This window comes from Phaseolus vulgaris, chromosome 3 (genome assembly GCF_051622355.1).
Source record: "Phaseolus vulgaris cultivar YP4 chromosome 3, ASM5162235v1, whole genome shotgun sequence".
NCBI classification, from domain to species: domain Eukaryota; kingdom Viridiplantae; phylum Streptophyta; class Magnoliopsida; order Fabales; family Fabaceae; genus Phaseolus; species Phaseolus vulgaris.
In genome coordinates, this window is record NC_143500.1 from 10,539,531 (window position 1) to 10,552,119 (window position 12,589).

General features: G+C 36.5%; 2 protein-coding genes across 5 annotated transcripts; one reads left to right on the top strand and one right to left on the bottom strand.

Moving 5' to 3' along the window:
- Nucleotides 1-1,780: 1,780 nt before the first annotated feature.
- LOC137806544 (proline-rich receptor-like protein kinase PERK13) lies at nucleotides 1,781-7,719 on the top strand. Its single transcript, XM_068606738.2, has 8 exons — nucleotides 1,781-3,311; nucleotides 3,603-4,025; nucleotides 4,125-4,211; nucleotides 5,052-5,122; nucleotides 5,235-5,311; nucleotides 5,875-6,022; nucleotides 6,705-6,866; nucleotides 7,115-7,719. Exons 1-8 carry the CDS (start codon nucleotides 2,219-2,221, stop codon nucleotides 7,364-7,366), a joined length of 2,313 nt encoding a protein of 770 aa, XP_068462839.1. The 5' UTR covers nucleotides 1,781-2,218; the 3' UTR covers nucleotides 7,367-7,719.
- Nucleotides 7,720-7,725: 6 nt separating this feature from the next.
- On the bottom strand, nucleotides 7,726-11,128 carry LOC137806545 (basic helix-loop-helix (bHLH) DNA-binding superfamily protein). Of its 4 annotated transcripts, none has more exons than XM_068606740.2 (8): nucleotides 10,921-11,128; nucleotides 10,632-10,823; nucleotides 10,389-10,437; nucleotides 9,902-9,970; nucleotides 9,267-9,821; nucleotides 8,958-9,176; nucleotides 8,676-8,852; nucleotides 7,726-8,257 (listed from the first exon to the last, which is right to left on the bottom strand). In XM_068606740.2, the coding sequence occupies exons 1-8, from the start codon at nucleotides 11,016-11,018 to the stop codon at nucleotides 8,177-8,179; spliced, it is 1,440 nt and encodes a 479-aa protein (XP_068462841.1). In that variant the 5' UTR covers nucleotides 11,019-11,128; the 3' UTR covers nucleotides 7,726-8,176. The 4 variants fall into 4 exon arrangements, with proteins under 4 accessions (XP_068462841.1, XP_068462842.1, XP_068462840.1 ...); XM_068606741.2 differs by having other exon boundaries at nucleotides 7,915-8,257; nucleotides 8,676-8,789; XM_068606739.2 differs by having other exon boundaries at nucleotides 7,915-8,257; nucleotides 8,676-8,855.
- Nucleotides 11,129-12,589: the final 1,461 nt, after the last annotated feature.

Below are 12,589 nucleotides of genomic sequence, written 5' to 3' on the forward strand. Positions count from 1 at the left end.
AGTTTATGGCCCATGTCAGCAGCTCGTGTTGTTGCTCTTCCCGTATGGGCCTTCAGTGAGCTCGGCAAAATGCCTACTAGATACAGGACAGTACACAACCCCCAGCCTTGAGTGGAGTCAACGAGGCACAAAGGCTTAAGCGCTTTCTTGCTTTTCTGAGCGAAGTTCCTTGGCGACACACGTCGGTGCACGTCGGCACACGTTGACACTTGTTTCCGAGTGAACTTCCTTGGCAACATACGTCGGCACACGTCGATACACATCGACACTTGTTTTCGAGCGAACTTCCTTGGTGGCACACATTAGTCAAACACTAACCAAGCTTAGTTTTTTGGGACTCCGCTTCAGGTGTCAGCTCATGGCCAAGCTATGTGAAAGTTACGTTGATTGGACTTGACGTGGATTCCTTCTCCCAATCCCCTTGGCGTGTATTAACAAATTTGAGCTTGACCCACCATGTCATGGGTCATCAAGTCGGTCGACCTAATTGCAAGATTGGCTAAGCAGGTTGGCCTAATTCCTACCAACCTCCCGGGACGCTACAAAAACCTTTTATGATAGTGATGGGGGCACCTGTAATGATTCAAGACAACCAGTGACTGGTTTTAGTGTGTATATTGGGAATTCCCTCATATCTTGGCAATCAAAGAAGTAATGAACAATATTAAAGAGTTCCCACGAAGCTGAATACAGGGCAACGACACTGTTACATGTGAACTTCAATGACTAACTTATCTTCTTCAAGATTTCAAAGTTTCTTTTGAGCAACAATCTCTTTTATTCTCCGAAAATGACTCAACAAGATACATTGCAACAAATCCAGCGTTTCGAACAAAACACATTGAAATAAATTGTCACATTGTTAGGGAATAATTGAAGAAGGGTCTCATACATTTTTGCTTCTCATTTATACCACAGAGCAATTGCCTGGCATTTATATTAAAGCCTTAAGTCCTTAATCTTTCAAGAGTATTTGTTCCAAGTTGGGTCATCAATATTTGTTCCCCAACTTGCGAGGGCTAACAAAGGATACGTATACAAGACTTCTAGAAGGAAGTTAAAATTAATTTTATCTTTTCTAACTCTCAGTTGTTTCTCTTTGTATATATGTCTAGCATGTTTTCTTTTCTTATTCTAACATTTATTGACTCTTTATTTTACATTTTGTCTCTTTAACTAGACCTAAAATGAGTGTACTACTTTTATATATTTAAGACTCTTTGCTTTGATTTAAGTAAGAAAAAGAGAATAGAAGAAATATTATTTCTCATATCATTTGTCTTCCTTTTTCTCTTTTGTTCATCTCAGTTGTTTTTATAATATGACATCATAACCATTTTAAGCATATTCTAACGAGAGTTTGTTGTGCTTATGAGGTCACTATTGGATCATCCATAATATATAGTCTTATGCACGAGTTGACCGTCTCGAGAAGAGGGAGATGTGTTAAAGATTCCACACTGACTTGATAAAAACATTTCATATTGTAAGTGTAAACCTCATCTTAAATTCAATTTTATAAGATTAAGTTACGCTTAAGTTGATTTCTAAAATGAATATACTTGAATTTAGAGCATCATGTAATCGATAGTTCTTATTTGAATTGCTTAGTATTTTATCAACCGCCACATTCCACTCTAAACTTAATGAGCTTTATTAATATTTTTCAGCAATGATAAACATTGAATACAAAATTTGTGTTTATAATGCTGATGGACTGGAGTCAAATAAGAGATATGTGAATGAAGTGATTTAAAATTGCGCGGTAACCCGAGATTGAGGGAGAAGAAAAACACATGGAACCACGGAAACAAGAATCTACGTAAATACGAAACAACACAATCTAATTGTCTCTTTTCCTAAAAAACCATGCAACAGAGAGATAGTAGGGCTCATGATGGATGATTTTCTAATGGCCAACATTTTTCTCTCTCTCTCATCCATCTCAATGCGTTGCATCGAGCTGGCAATTCTTCGCAGAACTTGCGCAGTTCGACGAATCCAGGTTCACCTTTCAATGTTGCACCATAGCACAATCCATGTTCTTGTTTCCTCTTCGTATTCTCAAAACCTAAGTTTGGTTTTCCAGAACCTGTTTCGATTTCGTTCACTTCACCTCCGTTTTCCTGAGAAGAAGGGAAGAGAAGGGGTTTCAATTTTCTTGCCATTCTGAAAATACACACACATATTGTATATAGATAGATAGATAGATATTAAGATGAGTACAAAACAAACCAAAATGGACGATGCTTCTTCTTCTCCCTCACCTAAGCAAGATAAAAACAAAAAAAAACATCTTCAAGACAAGGATTCTGCTCCATCACCAAAGTCTTCTGATTCTCCGGATTCAGAGTCTCCAGATTCAGAATCTCCGGATTCAGAGTCTCCAGATTCTCCAGATTCCCCAGATTCAGAATCTCCGGATTCAGATTCCCCGGATTCAGATTCTCCAGAGAGTCCTCCGTCTGACTCACCACCGTCACCGCCCCCTCCTTCAAAACCTCCATCCACCTCGCCATCGCCGTCGCCGACATCTAAAAGTCCATCATCATCACGGCCATCATCTAAAAATTTAAGTCCATCACCGTCATCTAAATATTCAAGTCCATCACCACCATCACCACCATCTAAAGATTCAAGTGCACCACCGCCACTTCCACTGTTACAATCGCCTCCACCACCCTCGCCATTGCCATCTTCACTACCATCACCTTCGCCCGCACCTTCCCCGCCCCCACCTTCCCCGCCCCCACCTTCCCCGCCCCTACCTTCCCCGCCCCTACCTTCCCCGCCACGACCTTCGCCCTCATATTCCCCGCCACCACCTTCATCCCCACGTTCCCCGCCACCCCCTTCGCCACCCCCTTCCCCGCCACCACCTTTTTCGATGCTGTCATATATACTGCCATCGCGAAATGATAATTCCTCCCCATCACCACGTAAAAATTCGCCACCACCATCACCACAGTTCCATGCTCCACCTCCCCTTGATAACCCTTCTACGAATAGTTTGCGTGATGCAGTCTCCAATGACTCAACAACGGGAAGCTCTTGGAACTCACAAGCAACAGGATCAAGCCCCCAGGTCAAGCGTGGCGTTATTTCCCAAGAAAACTCAACGGTTTCTCCTCCCGCGCCCGGTGATAATTCAGAAAAACATGCTGCCTATGCAGTCGCCGGACTTTTAGCTTTTGCCTTCGTTGCTGTAGCAGTAGCTGTAGCCTTTGCTTTGGTGTTTAAGAGGAAGAAACCAAGAGATGATGCTAATGGTGCACCCTACATGCCACCCCTTGATATTCAAGTCAAATCAGGTAAAATATTTGTAGTCGGGATAAAAATGATTCAATTTAACAGGTGTTGTTGCTGCCGTTCTTTGTAAGAGTTGTCATGTTTTATCTTAACTAATGTTGAATCTGATTAATGAAGATAAAATGCAGATTTTTTTTCTAATATAACAACACCAATGAGTAGGGAAAGATGGTTTTGAGAGAGAGAGAGATTCCACTTGCATGTCCTTTACTAAGACTTTGCATACCAATCAGCATTCCTCTTTACTTATTCATGGCGTTCCTACATTTGATGCTGATTGTTTTGGCCATCAGGTGCTAATGGGCATTACTATGAACAGCAGCCTTCCCTTGTAAACACCATTGGAAATGGGAATGCGAACGTGAAGCATTTTGGATCTCCTTTAAACTCACCCCAGCTCAAAAGTGCTCCGATAATTTTTACCTATGAAATGGTTATGGAAATAACAAACTCATTTTCTAGTCAAAATGTTATAGGAGAAGGAGGATTTGGGTGTGTTTACAAAGGTTTGCTGCCAGATGGAACAGGAGTTGCAGTAAAACAGCTTAGGGCTGGCGGTGGGCAGGGAGAAAGGGAATTCAAGGCTGAAGTGGAGATCATTAGCCGAGTACATCATCGATATTTGGTGTCATTAGTTGGTTATTGCGTATCCGAACAGCAAAGAATCCTTATCTATGAGTATGTTCCTAATGGAACACTCCATCATCACTTGCATGGTAACGTGAGTTTCCCTAGATTTTTCATTGAAAAATATAATGATGGAGTTCATGTTTTCTCTGTGTTTCATTTGGTTCTCATTATGTGTATTATTAAAGGAAGGGGAATGCCAGTGTTGGATTGGTTCAAAAGGCTAAAGATTGCAATAGGCGCTGCAAAGGGCCTGGCATATCTTCATGAGGACTGTAAGTATATCTGCACTTATCTTCATGTTATAAGTACTTATGTATAGAGAAGTTTATGTAAATAGGAACTATATATTCTTCCAGCTTTGTTTAATTTGAGGGGGACCCTAATGGTTTAAGTGGGCTCAGCTAAACTGATTAAATGAAGTGTGTAGGTTTTCAAGTGATGTGTAGAAAGAAGTGTGAGCAATGGCATGATACACAGTTGAATATATCTGATATCATTGTCATCTGAGTCATAATTTTCTGTTATCTGAAGACATTTCTAGCAACCCCTTTTTCATGTCATTCTCGGCTACCAATTTATTATTGTTCTTAATTATGTTGTTATCCTCTCATCCCTAAACCTTGCCTGTGATGTATAATGAAAGTTACCAGAAGATAAGGGATGCACGATGTAGAAATTTTATCTGAAGCAGAGAACTGTCCTAAATTACAAGTTACCATACAAAAGTACTTTAAAATCATGCTAACGTTATCAAGATCATTTCATGCTTCAAAAAAATCTGTCTTACTACTGAGTAACTATATCTATTTATGCTTTATTATTTTAAGGAGACTATAATATTGACTATGCTTTGCCTTTTTTAACATAATCTCCAAGCACCAATGTGGTGAAAAATAGAAGCAGAGCTAAATTTTAGGTGGGAAGTTTACAACTATACAAATTCTAACAGATACAAAGTAGAACTTTAGAAGAGGAAGCATATTTAACCTTTTTGTGTGCATAACAAGGGAATTAACTGCCTTCAATCCACTAATGGGCCTCTTTTATTTCATACTTTGTCAATATCAATTTTTCATTTCTATGAATAACTAAAGTATTTTATCTATCTCTAGGCAGCCAAAAGATAATTCACCGAGATATTAAGTCAGCAAACATACTCTTGGATGATGCTTTTGAGGCAAAGGTATGCATACATTTTGTTGGCTTGAGCTATTATGAAATTAACTTGTTAATCGTGACACATTAATTCTCTCTAAGTGCAAAGTTGGGACGCTAATTCCCTTGTTCTGATATAGGTTGCAGACTTTGGGCTTGCTAGGCTATCTGATGCTGCCAATACCCATGTATCAACTAGGGTTATGGGGACCTTTGGGTGTGTTTCCTATTCCTTAACATAAACAAATGATACTAATGTATGTATATAATCATGGGGGATTGAGATGAGACTTGCCGTCAAATGAAATACATTTCTATTATGAAGAGACAAAATTTGCTTGAAAAATACCTTGCCCTAAATATTTCATCAAAATTTGGGTTTTGGTCCTTCACCTCGTGGAAAAAATCCTCCTCAGTTGATTTTGTTGGTTAGTGATTACAACTTCACCATTCATTGGTGTTACTCTAGAGAAAAGGTTGATTTCTAGTTAAATGCAACTGATTTGGAAAGTTTTGAAAACATTTTATTCACAACCGGTTGAATTTAGTGAAAGGGATTAGTACCAACCAAGATTTGAATATCCATGGAATAGATGCTTATATTTAGTGTCCAAATGTACTTTGTTTATTTGTATCCGAAGAGTGATACTTGTAAGAAAAATAAAATAAAATAAAAACATGGTTTTGAAATTTGAAGGTTTTGTTCTACTAGGAAATGCCTTATCTGGAATCCACCCAATTCAATGATAACACCAACTCGTTTCTGGCTTGAATTTGCAGGTACATGGCTCCAGAATATGCAACAAGTGGAAAATTAACGGACAGATCAGATGTTTACTCATTTGGGGTTGTCCTTCTTGAGCTTGTTACGGGAAGGAAACCCGTTGATCAAACTCAGCCAATTGGAGATGAGAGTTTGGTTGAGTGGGTAAGAAGATACCTTCTACTTATTTTTTAAATGTAATCTTGCACTTTTTTTTTCATAAAATGTTTATATATAGATCCCACTCTCTTCCCTATCTCTGGTTTCTCTTGTACAGTGAGTGTAAAACCTGAAACTGAGTTGAAGAGTGGTTGTATTCAAAAAAGGGAAACTGATGTCAATAATACTGGCAGCCATGGATGTAGATTAGAGTGCATTGCTCTAACTGAACCATGTGAAACTTCTGGTGTTGTTTCTCTCTCGTTTCTGTTTTTGTGTGTTCTTGCTGAGAGAGTGTTATCTCAAATTCCGGAAGATTAAAGTTTTGTATAGAATTTCTGTTTCTGGAGTTACAAAAAAGCATTTTATTCTTTTTATTATGAAAAAACGTACTTTTATTAATTTCTTGAAAAAAAAACTTAGAAAAAAACAATATTTCCACAAAATTAATTGTTCTAAAACATATATGAGCCAATACAAATAGGTGTAATCCCTATAGAGCATGAAACACTCATTTCTCTTGTTCCTTCCCTTACTTATGAAGAGTACTAGAGACCGTATTATAAAAAAGCAGTCATATGTTTAGGAATGAATTTACTAATTATAACAGTCCACACTATGTGATTTGTCACAATTTACTGATGACTCTGGTTATTCTATTTCTTATGAGATTGTCCTCTGTCTACAGGCTCGTCCACTTCTCATTCGTGCAATGGAGACACGTAATTTTAGTGAACTGGTAGATCCAAGACTCGAAAACCAGTTTGTGGAGAGTGAAATGTCCAGAATGGTTGAGGCAGCTGCAGCTTGTGTTCGCCACTCAGCTCCTAAACGGCCTCGTATGGTTCAGGTGATAACAATACGAAACAGCTATGTTGTGCCTCCCTCTACTGTTTAAGTTTGTGCTTGTTTTCATTTAACATGTCCATCTTTCTAACAATTCTATCTCACCTCGTTTAAGCCATGTACTATTAGATTCTACACCTAAGGTTATGACAGTTGTAATGCATGAAACGTTAATGTGATGTTGAGTTTTTGTTCTTTTGAACATTTGATACATCGACCATATTTACTAATGTTTATCATGGTGGTTGTTAGGTGGTAAGAGCCTTGGATACTGTTGATGAAAGTTCTGATCTATCTAACGGGGTGAAATATGGTCAGAGCACAAATTATGATTCTGGCCAGTATGATAAAGAAATAATGCTATTCAAAAGGTTGGCAAATGGCACCTTTGTTGATTCTGATTTTGATAGTAGAGAATACAGTCTTTCAAGACAGACCTCGAGAGGATCCCAACAAGAATTGATTCGGTATAGTTCTAGTGGCGAGTCAGAACCTAGAACATAGGAACAGTACTGAATGAAAACAGTGATCGAGGGAAAGTACACATAGCAGTCCACTGATGAATAATGAGCATGGACATAATGGAGTTAGAGGCTGCTTTTAACTCAATTAGTTTCCCAATTCTCCTAAGGGACCATGACATTGCATGATCATCATACCACAAGTAGTGAATGTTTCTGGTTTTACATGAATTTGAACTGTGGCCTGTATCCATTCCTGTATAGGAGCTTCACTAAACCCTTTTCTCTCTCTAATTTTTGTTCTATTTTGTTTCCCCCTTTTTTAATATGGGGGGATGTTGGCAGCTTGTAAAAGGATAAGTTTAATAATAACTATCAGTAGATGTTTCTTATTCATGTTGGTTTCTTCCTGCACATTTGTGCTAAGATAGTATTTAAAAACAACTAGTCAAAATTTACAGTATTTGGAAATTGAAAATATTTCTGCAAGCATATGAGCTACCACTATCTTGAAAATATGACTCGTTACTACATACATAATATACCTTTGTGGGATAATCATAGTCAAGAATTTGTAAATTGCTATTGCCGTTGCCAACAAAATTTGGAAATACAATTTATGCTTCCAGTGCAACTTCACGTTATTTATTTACAGACAATAATAACTAAGTCCTTAGTTAACAAGTGAACTTTCAACCTGTGCTCTGAATTAATGGCTTTGCTGATATTTGTCATTCAAGTGCTTTATTTCTCAACCGATAAATAAAATTTCCATGTACCAGGTGTGCAAACTTTGAGAGGGTGCTCTTTCTTTCTTGAACTCATTCATATCCCCACCATTTTGCTGAGCTTGTTACCTACTTTGTCTATCATCACTTGTCTTCTGTATTAAATACTCTTTCAGTTTAGTTGGGTGAATATCCTTATTGGTTGCCTGTAGAACAAAATTTAATCTCATCATTGCATTATAAAGGGTATCCTATGAACTAATGTAGTGAAGGGGAACTATGAGAGACTGCAATTAAGGTGGTGAGATAGAAGGATGAATGCTTTCAGATAATAATAGTTCTATAGTTCTAATCGACCTAATTTTTCAAAATGATGCAGGTTACATTTTTTCCCATGAATTAAATCTTTTCTACTCTTTAGTCCCTCCCATATTTGTCTCATTCCTCTTTGAAATTAAGATAGTAGTTGTAGATCCATGTCTAATTTATAAACCCAAACTGTAATGTGATAAGTGTTTGGAGTGGAACTGGGAGTCCTGAACCAAATTACCAAAAACATTAGCTTATGGGGATCCATATATTAAGCAAAGTAATGGGCTTTTCTATGAATTCTTATATTCTTACCTTAACCGTCAGAATGTTCAGGACTTTAGCATCAAATGTCATTATATTGGCACTAGCCACCTGCAGTCCAATTGAATGTATAGCTTCCATCAACTTTGAGAATCTACCTTGCTTCTGCTCACAGTATAACTTAACTAAGAAATCTTTCTTGCTAATGTGGTGCACTTCTACTTGAACCTTCTAACAGGTTAGCAAATTATATCAAGTCACTGACAGGACGTATAGAAATTTAGTTTTATCTAAGATTAGGAGAAAACAGTAAGTTATGGAAAGTCTTTCTACCTCCATCGGCATCTTTTTAGTGCAGTCAGAAGAACTTTGATTAAGAGTGCTACTTCTGGTTCCTTCTTGTTCATTCACAGCTGCTTTCCTCGGTTGTGGTGTGTTCTTCTCACGGTCCTGTACTTCCAAAGCCCTGACCTCATCTTTGAGTTCTTTCATTTGAGTTTGTAATTCCTTTATATAGTCAACTGCGTCTGCAAGAATTGCAGCTCTGTCCATCTGCCAAAATTTGATGGGTCAGATACTAGTCAAAATTGAGGATGACAACCATTAGAAATATTCCTTTTTAAGTTATGCAGGTTTATCTACCTTGGTTATCTTTGGGACTAGAGACCGCAGAGTAAAAAGCCCATTTTTAATCTTTTTCCTCCTATTCCTCTCTGTGACAAGATTTTTGGCTTGGTACCCTTCCTTCTGAGGCTCCTTGACCAGTTTTGATTTATCTTCTTCCCCATCGCTGCAATGAGAACTCAAACCTCTCTGCTGTTTCCCTGAAGTTTTATTGTACTTGGACATTTTAGTTTTGGGGATGGGAGACATTTTAGCTGATTGTTTAAGATGCTCATCTGGAATCAAACCAACAAATTTTGAATCAAATGATGGTTCTTCAATTGAAGGATTAGACCCACTGGGGGGTCCTTCAATGCTAGGATGGGAGGTGCACTGTTTTGTTGCAGGCTGATGGATACTAGGAGTTAAAGTTGCTGACATGTGTGGTAGCCACCTATGTGAGTACTGTTCCGTTAATGGCAGATGTTCGATGATGTTGAGACAGGTGTAGCTCTGTGCAGATATGGCTTCTTGCTTTAAAGAGACACAGCCATGTGCTGTTATGAGTTCTATGATATTCATATCCATTGGAATCTGACAAAGATGGATACTTTATTAACACAAGAGTTTTCAATCTGAGGTGTTGTCAACAAGTATCAAAATTTATATTCTACCAGCTTTTCAGTGAAGAGCTCAATAAGACCACCAACAATAGGGATCAAAACTTGGGTTCCAATTGAATCCTGTCAAAAACAGTGAGATTTTTAGTTTATGATCTTATTATTTATGGTGAGCAAACCATTAACTGTCTCGGTTAAAATGTCATATATCTGCAAATATCCATGACAAATTGACAACCAATGGCCAATTTATCTGCTAGTATCCTTGACACATTTTATGTAGTTATTTTGAGAAGAAGGTGATTGTTTCGGCATAAAATTTTATCAGGGTTGTGATATATTTTAAGGGAAGAACAAAATTTGCAATAGCCATCATAAAAGATAAGAGATACTACTGTTGTTGTGGCTTTACAAGGACTTCACAAATGTAAAACCGTATCTACTGTCTAATGGGACCAAGTTTCAAGCTATAATGAAAGTGACCAAGTTAAGAAAAAAACATAAGATCATAAACTTTTAACAGGTAGAAAATAATGAATACCTTGGTAAGCCATCTTGATTGTTGTGATATGGCAACCTCTCCATGCACACTGCGGCAGATAATTATGATTAGTGTTTCCTTACCTTGGCCAAAATTTATAAACAGAAAACTGAAATTACCATAGATTCATACTCTTATATACATGTGTAGTGTACATAGTGTGTGTATAATTACAACAGACGCACACAAAAACATAGAGAGATGATCACAAGTTATAACAGTCAGAATGAGTGAGAGAGAGACCCGGAATAGAGAGACAATGCAAAAGGAAGCTGAGCAAGAGCCTCACAAGCCTTTGTTCTAACATGATGCTGAAGATACTTATCCCTGCAAATGGGAGCTAAGTGACATACTTCACCCTTTTCCTCTTTGGACATAACACCAAGGTTCACGCTGCAACTTCCTCTGCAACAGCAACCTATCCACTCAATAAACCTGCACAGGGATCAAAATGCATAAAACATCTGATTCCCACATGGATGAAAAATTGTGAAAAATATAATGAGAGCAAAAATGGCATCTTTAAAAGTACCTGGTTGGATCATCCCCATATTTCCAAACAACTACATAGTCCCAAATATTGGTCTCAACAAGGGGTCTAAGCCACTCTACTACACCCAAACCACTCATTTTCACCTAAGAATGCAACTTTTCTTGAGACTTATGTTTTTGTTACATGGACCATTTCGTGTCACCTTTATAACAATCTTCCAAATTGAAGCACATGGTACCAGACAATTTCTTATCAATTGCAGAGTGGCGTATCATTGTTATCAGTAGCATATCTCTGACAGTGGGAATCTTGTACCTGCCAGTGAACAAGAGCAGAAGCAGTTTTTGACTAACTAACCGTGGCTAGTAATACAATATAACCATTTTCAACAAGTTGCATTGAAAGCAACCCATAACCGAACAATCATTAGATTCCTTTTATTAACATTTACTATTTTACTTTCTTATATCTCTGTGTGTTGGATACATTTTCATGGGGTCTCCATACATTGTAAAATTCAAAATTCAAAAACAAAGAACAATGAAAGAAAGTTAAAATCCAATGCCAATCATAATTACAAATTTTGGGTGTAAGAGCAAATTGATCCAAGTTATTTTTAGGAATTCAGGCACCAAACTACCACCATGCCAGGGAATAAATTTTATCCAACTTAAGCACCAAAAGTGATTATTGCACAATATCTATTAAATAAAGTTATCTATAACTAATAATAAAAGATGATTTTTTTTACCACTTTTTAGTCTACACATACTATATTATGGATCTTATCTTTATTGATACAATACAACTCATTTAAGTGATTTTTATTATTGTTAAAAAATATATCCATCATAAATAATTTATTATTATAAAATTTAATAAAAAATATTTATTTTTATAATTTTTATATAAATTCAATTAATTATTTTTTATTTTAATAACTATCATAATATTTAATTTAATAATTATATTTTTTATTATCATAAAAGAAAAGTTTGATACACATGCATAAGCATATTTATTTTTTTCATTACGATAATAACCAGCTGGATTATGATAATATTGTTTAATCACACTTGAAAAAAAAATAGAAGCTAAAATTATAAATTATAATTGGCATAGTGTGAAAATTATGGCTTATTTAATTTTTGTACAATAATTATTTTTCAATTCTAAAATAAAGGTTTTTTTAGGTTGTTTACAAATAAAGATTTTTTCATCTATTTTAATTGTTTTGGATAAAAAATTTACTTTTTGAATATAATTTAAATTTTCTGAAAGTATTGATATTTATGTTTTTTTAAACTTATGACAGCTTGCAAAATATAAATAGTTATATATATGTTAGGAATTTGTATTCTTTAACTATATAGTCCCTTTATACTAATTAAATATATATATAAAAAATAGAATATAAAATTTTTATAGGAATGACAAAGCAAACCAGGTCATGTGGACCGGTCCACGGTCCGCTGAGAAAATGCGGGACAGACGGTCTATTCCAATCCGCTGGTTCGCTTAGGTACGTTCTGCATAACCCGCAATCTGTGCGAGTCAAGTGCGGGAGCGAGGCAGGCTGACCCGCATGATTCACATAATTTAAAAATTTATATTTTTTTCTGCACTCCTATATTTTCTTCATGCAGTCTCATATTTTACATTCTAGAATTTTTACTCATATTTTATTACACATGTATTGTGAGAATAA

Excerpts from the sequence above, each read along its gene's own strand:
- LOC137806545 (XM_068606739.2), bottom strand. The coding sequence starts at position 11,018 with ATGAGTGGTTTGGGTGTAGTAGAGTGGCTTAGACCCCTTGTTGAGACC. Across the intron at positions 9,822-9,901 it reads AGCTCTTCACTGAAAAGCTG|ATTCCAATGGATATGAATAT; the intron begins GTAGAATATAAA and ends CATCTTTGTCAG. Across the intron at positions 9,177-9,266 it reads TAGTCCCAAAGATAACCAAG|ATGGACAGAGCTGCAATTCT; the intron begins GTAGATAAACCT and ends AAATTTTGGCAG.
- LOC137806544 (XM_068606738.2), top strand. The coding sequence starts at position 2,219 with ATGAGTACAAAACAAACCAAAATGGACGATGCTTCTTCTTCTCCCTCA. Across the intron at positions 3,312-3,602 it reads TGATATTCAAGTCAAATCAG|GTGCTAATGGGCATTACTAT; the intron begins GTAAAATATTTG and ends TTTGGCCATCAG. Across the intron at positions 4,212-5,051 it reads GGCATATCTTCATGAGGACT|GCAGCCAAAAGATAATTCAC; the intron begins GTAAGTATATCT and ends ATCTATCTCTAG.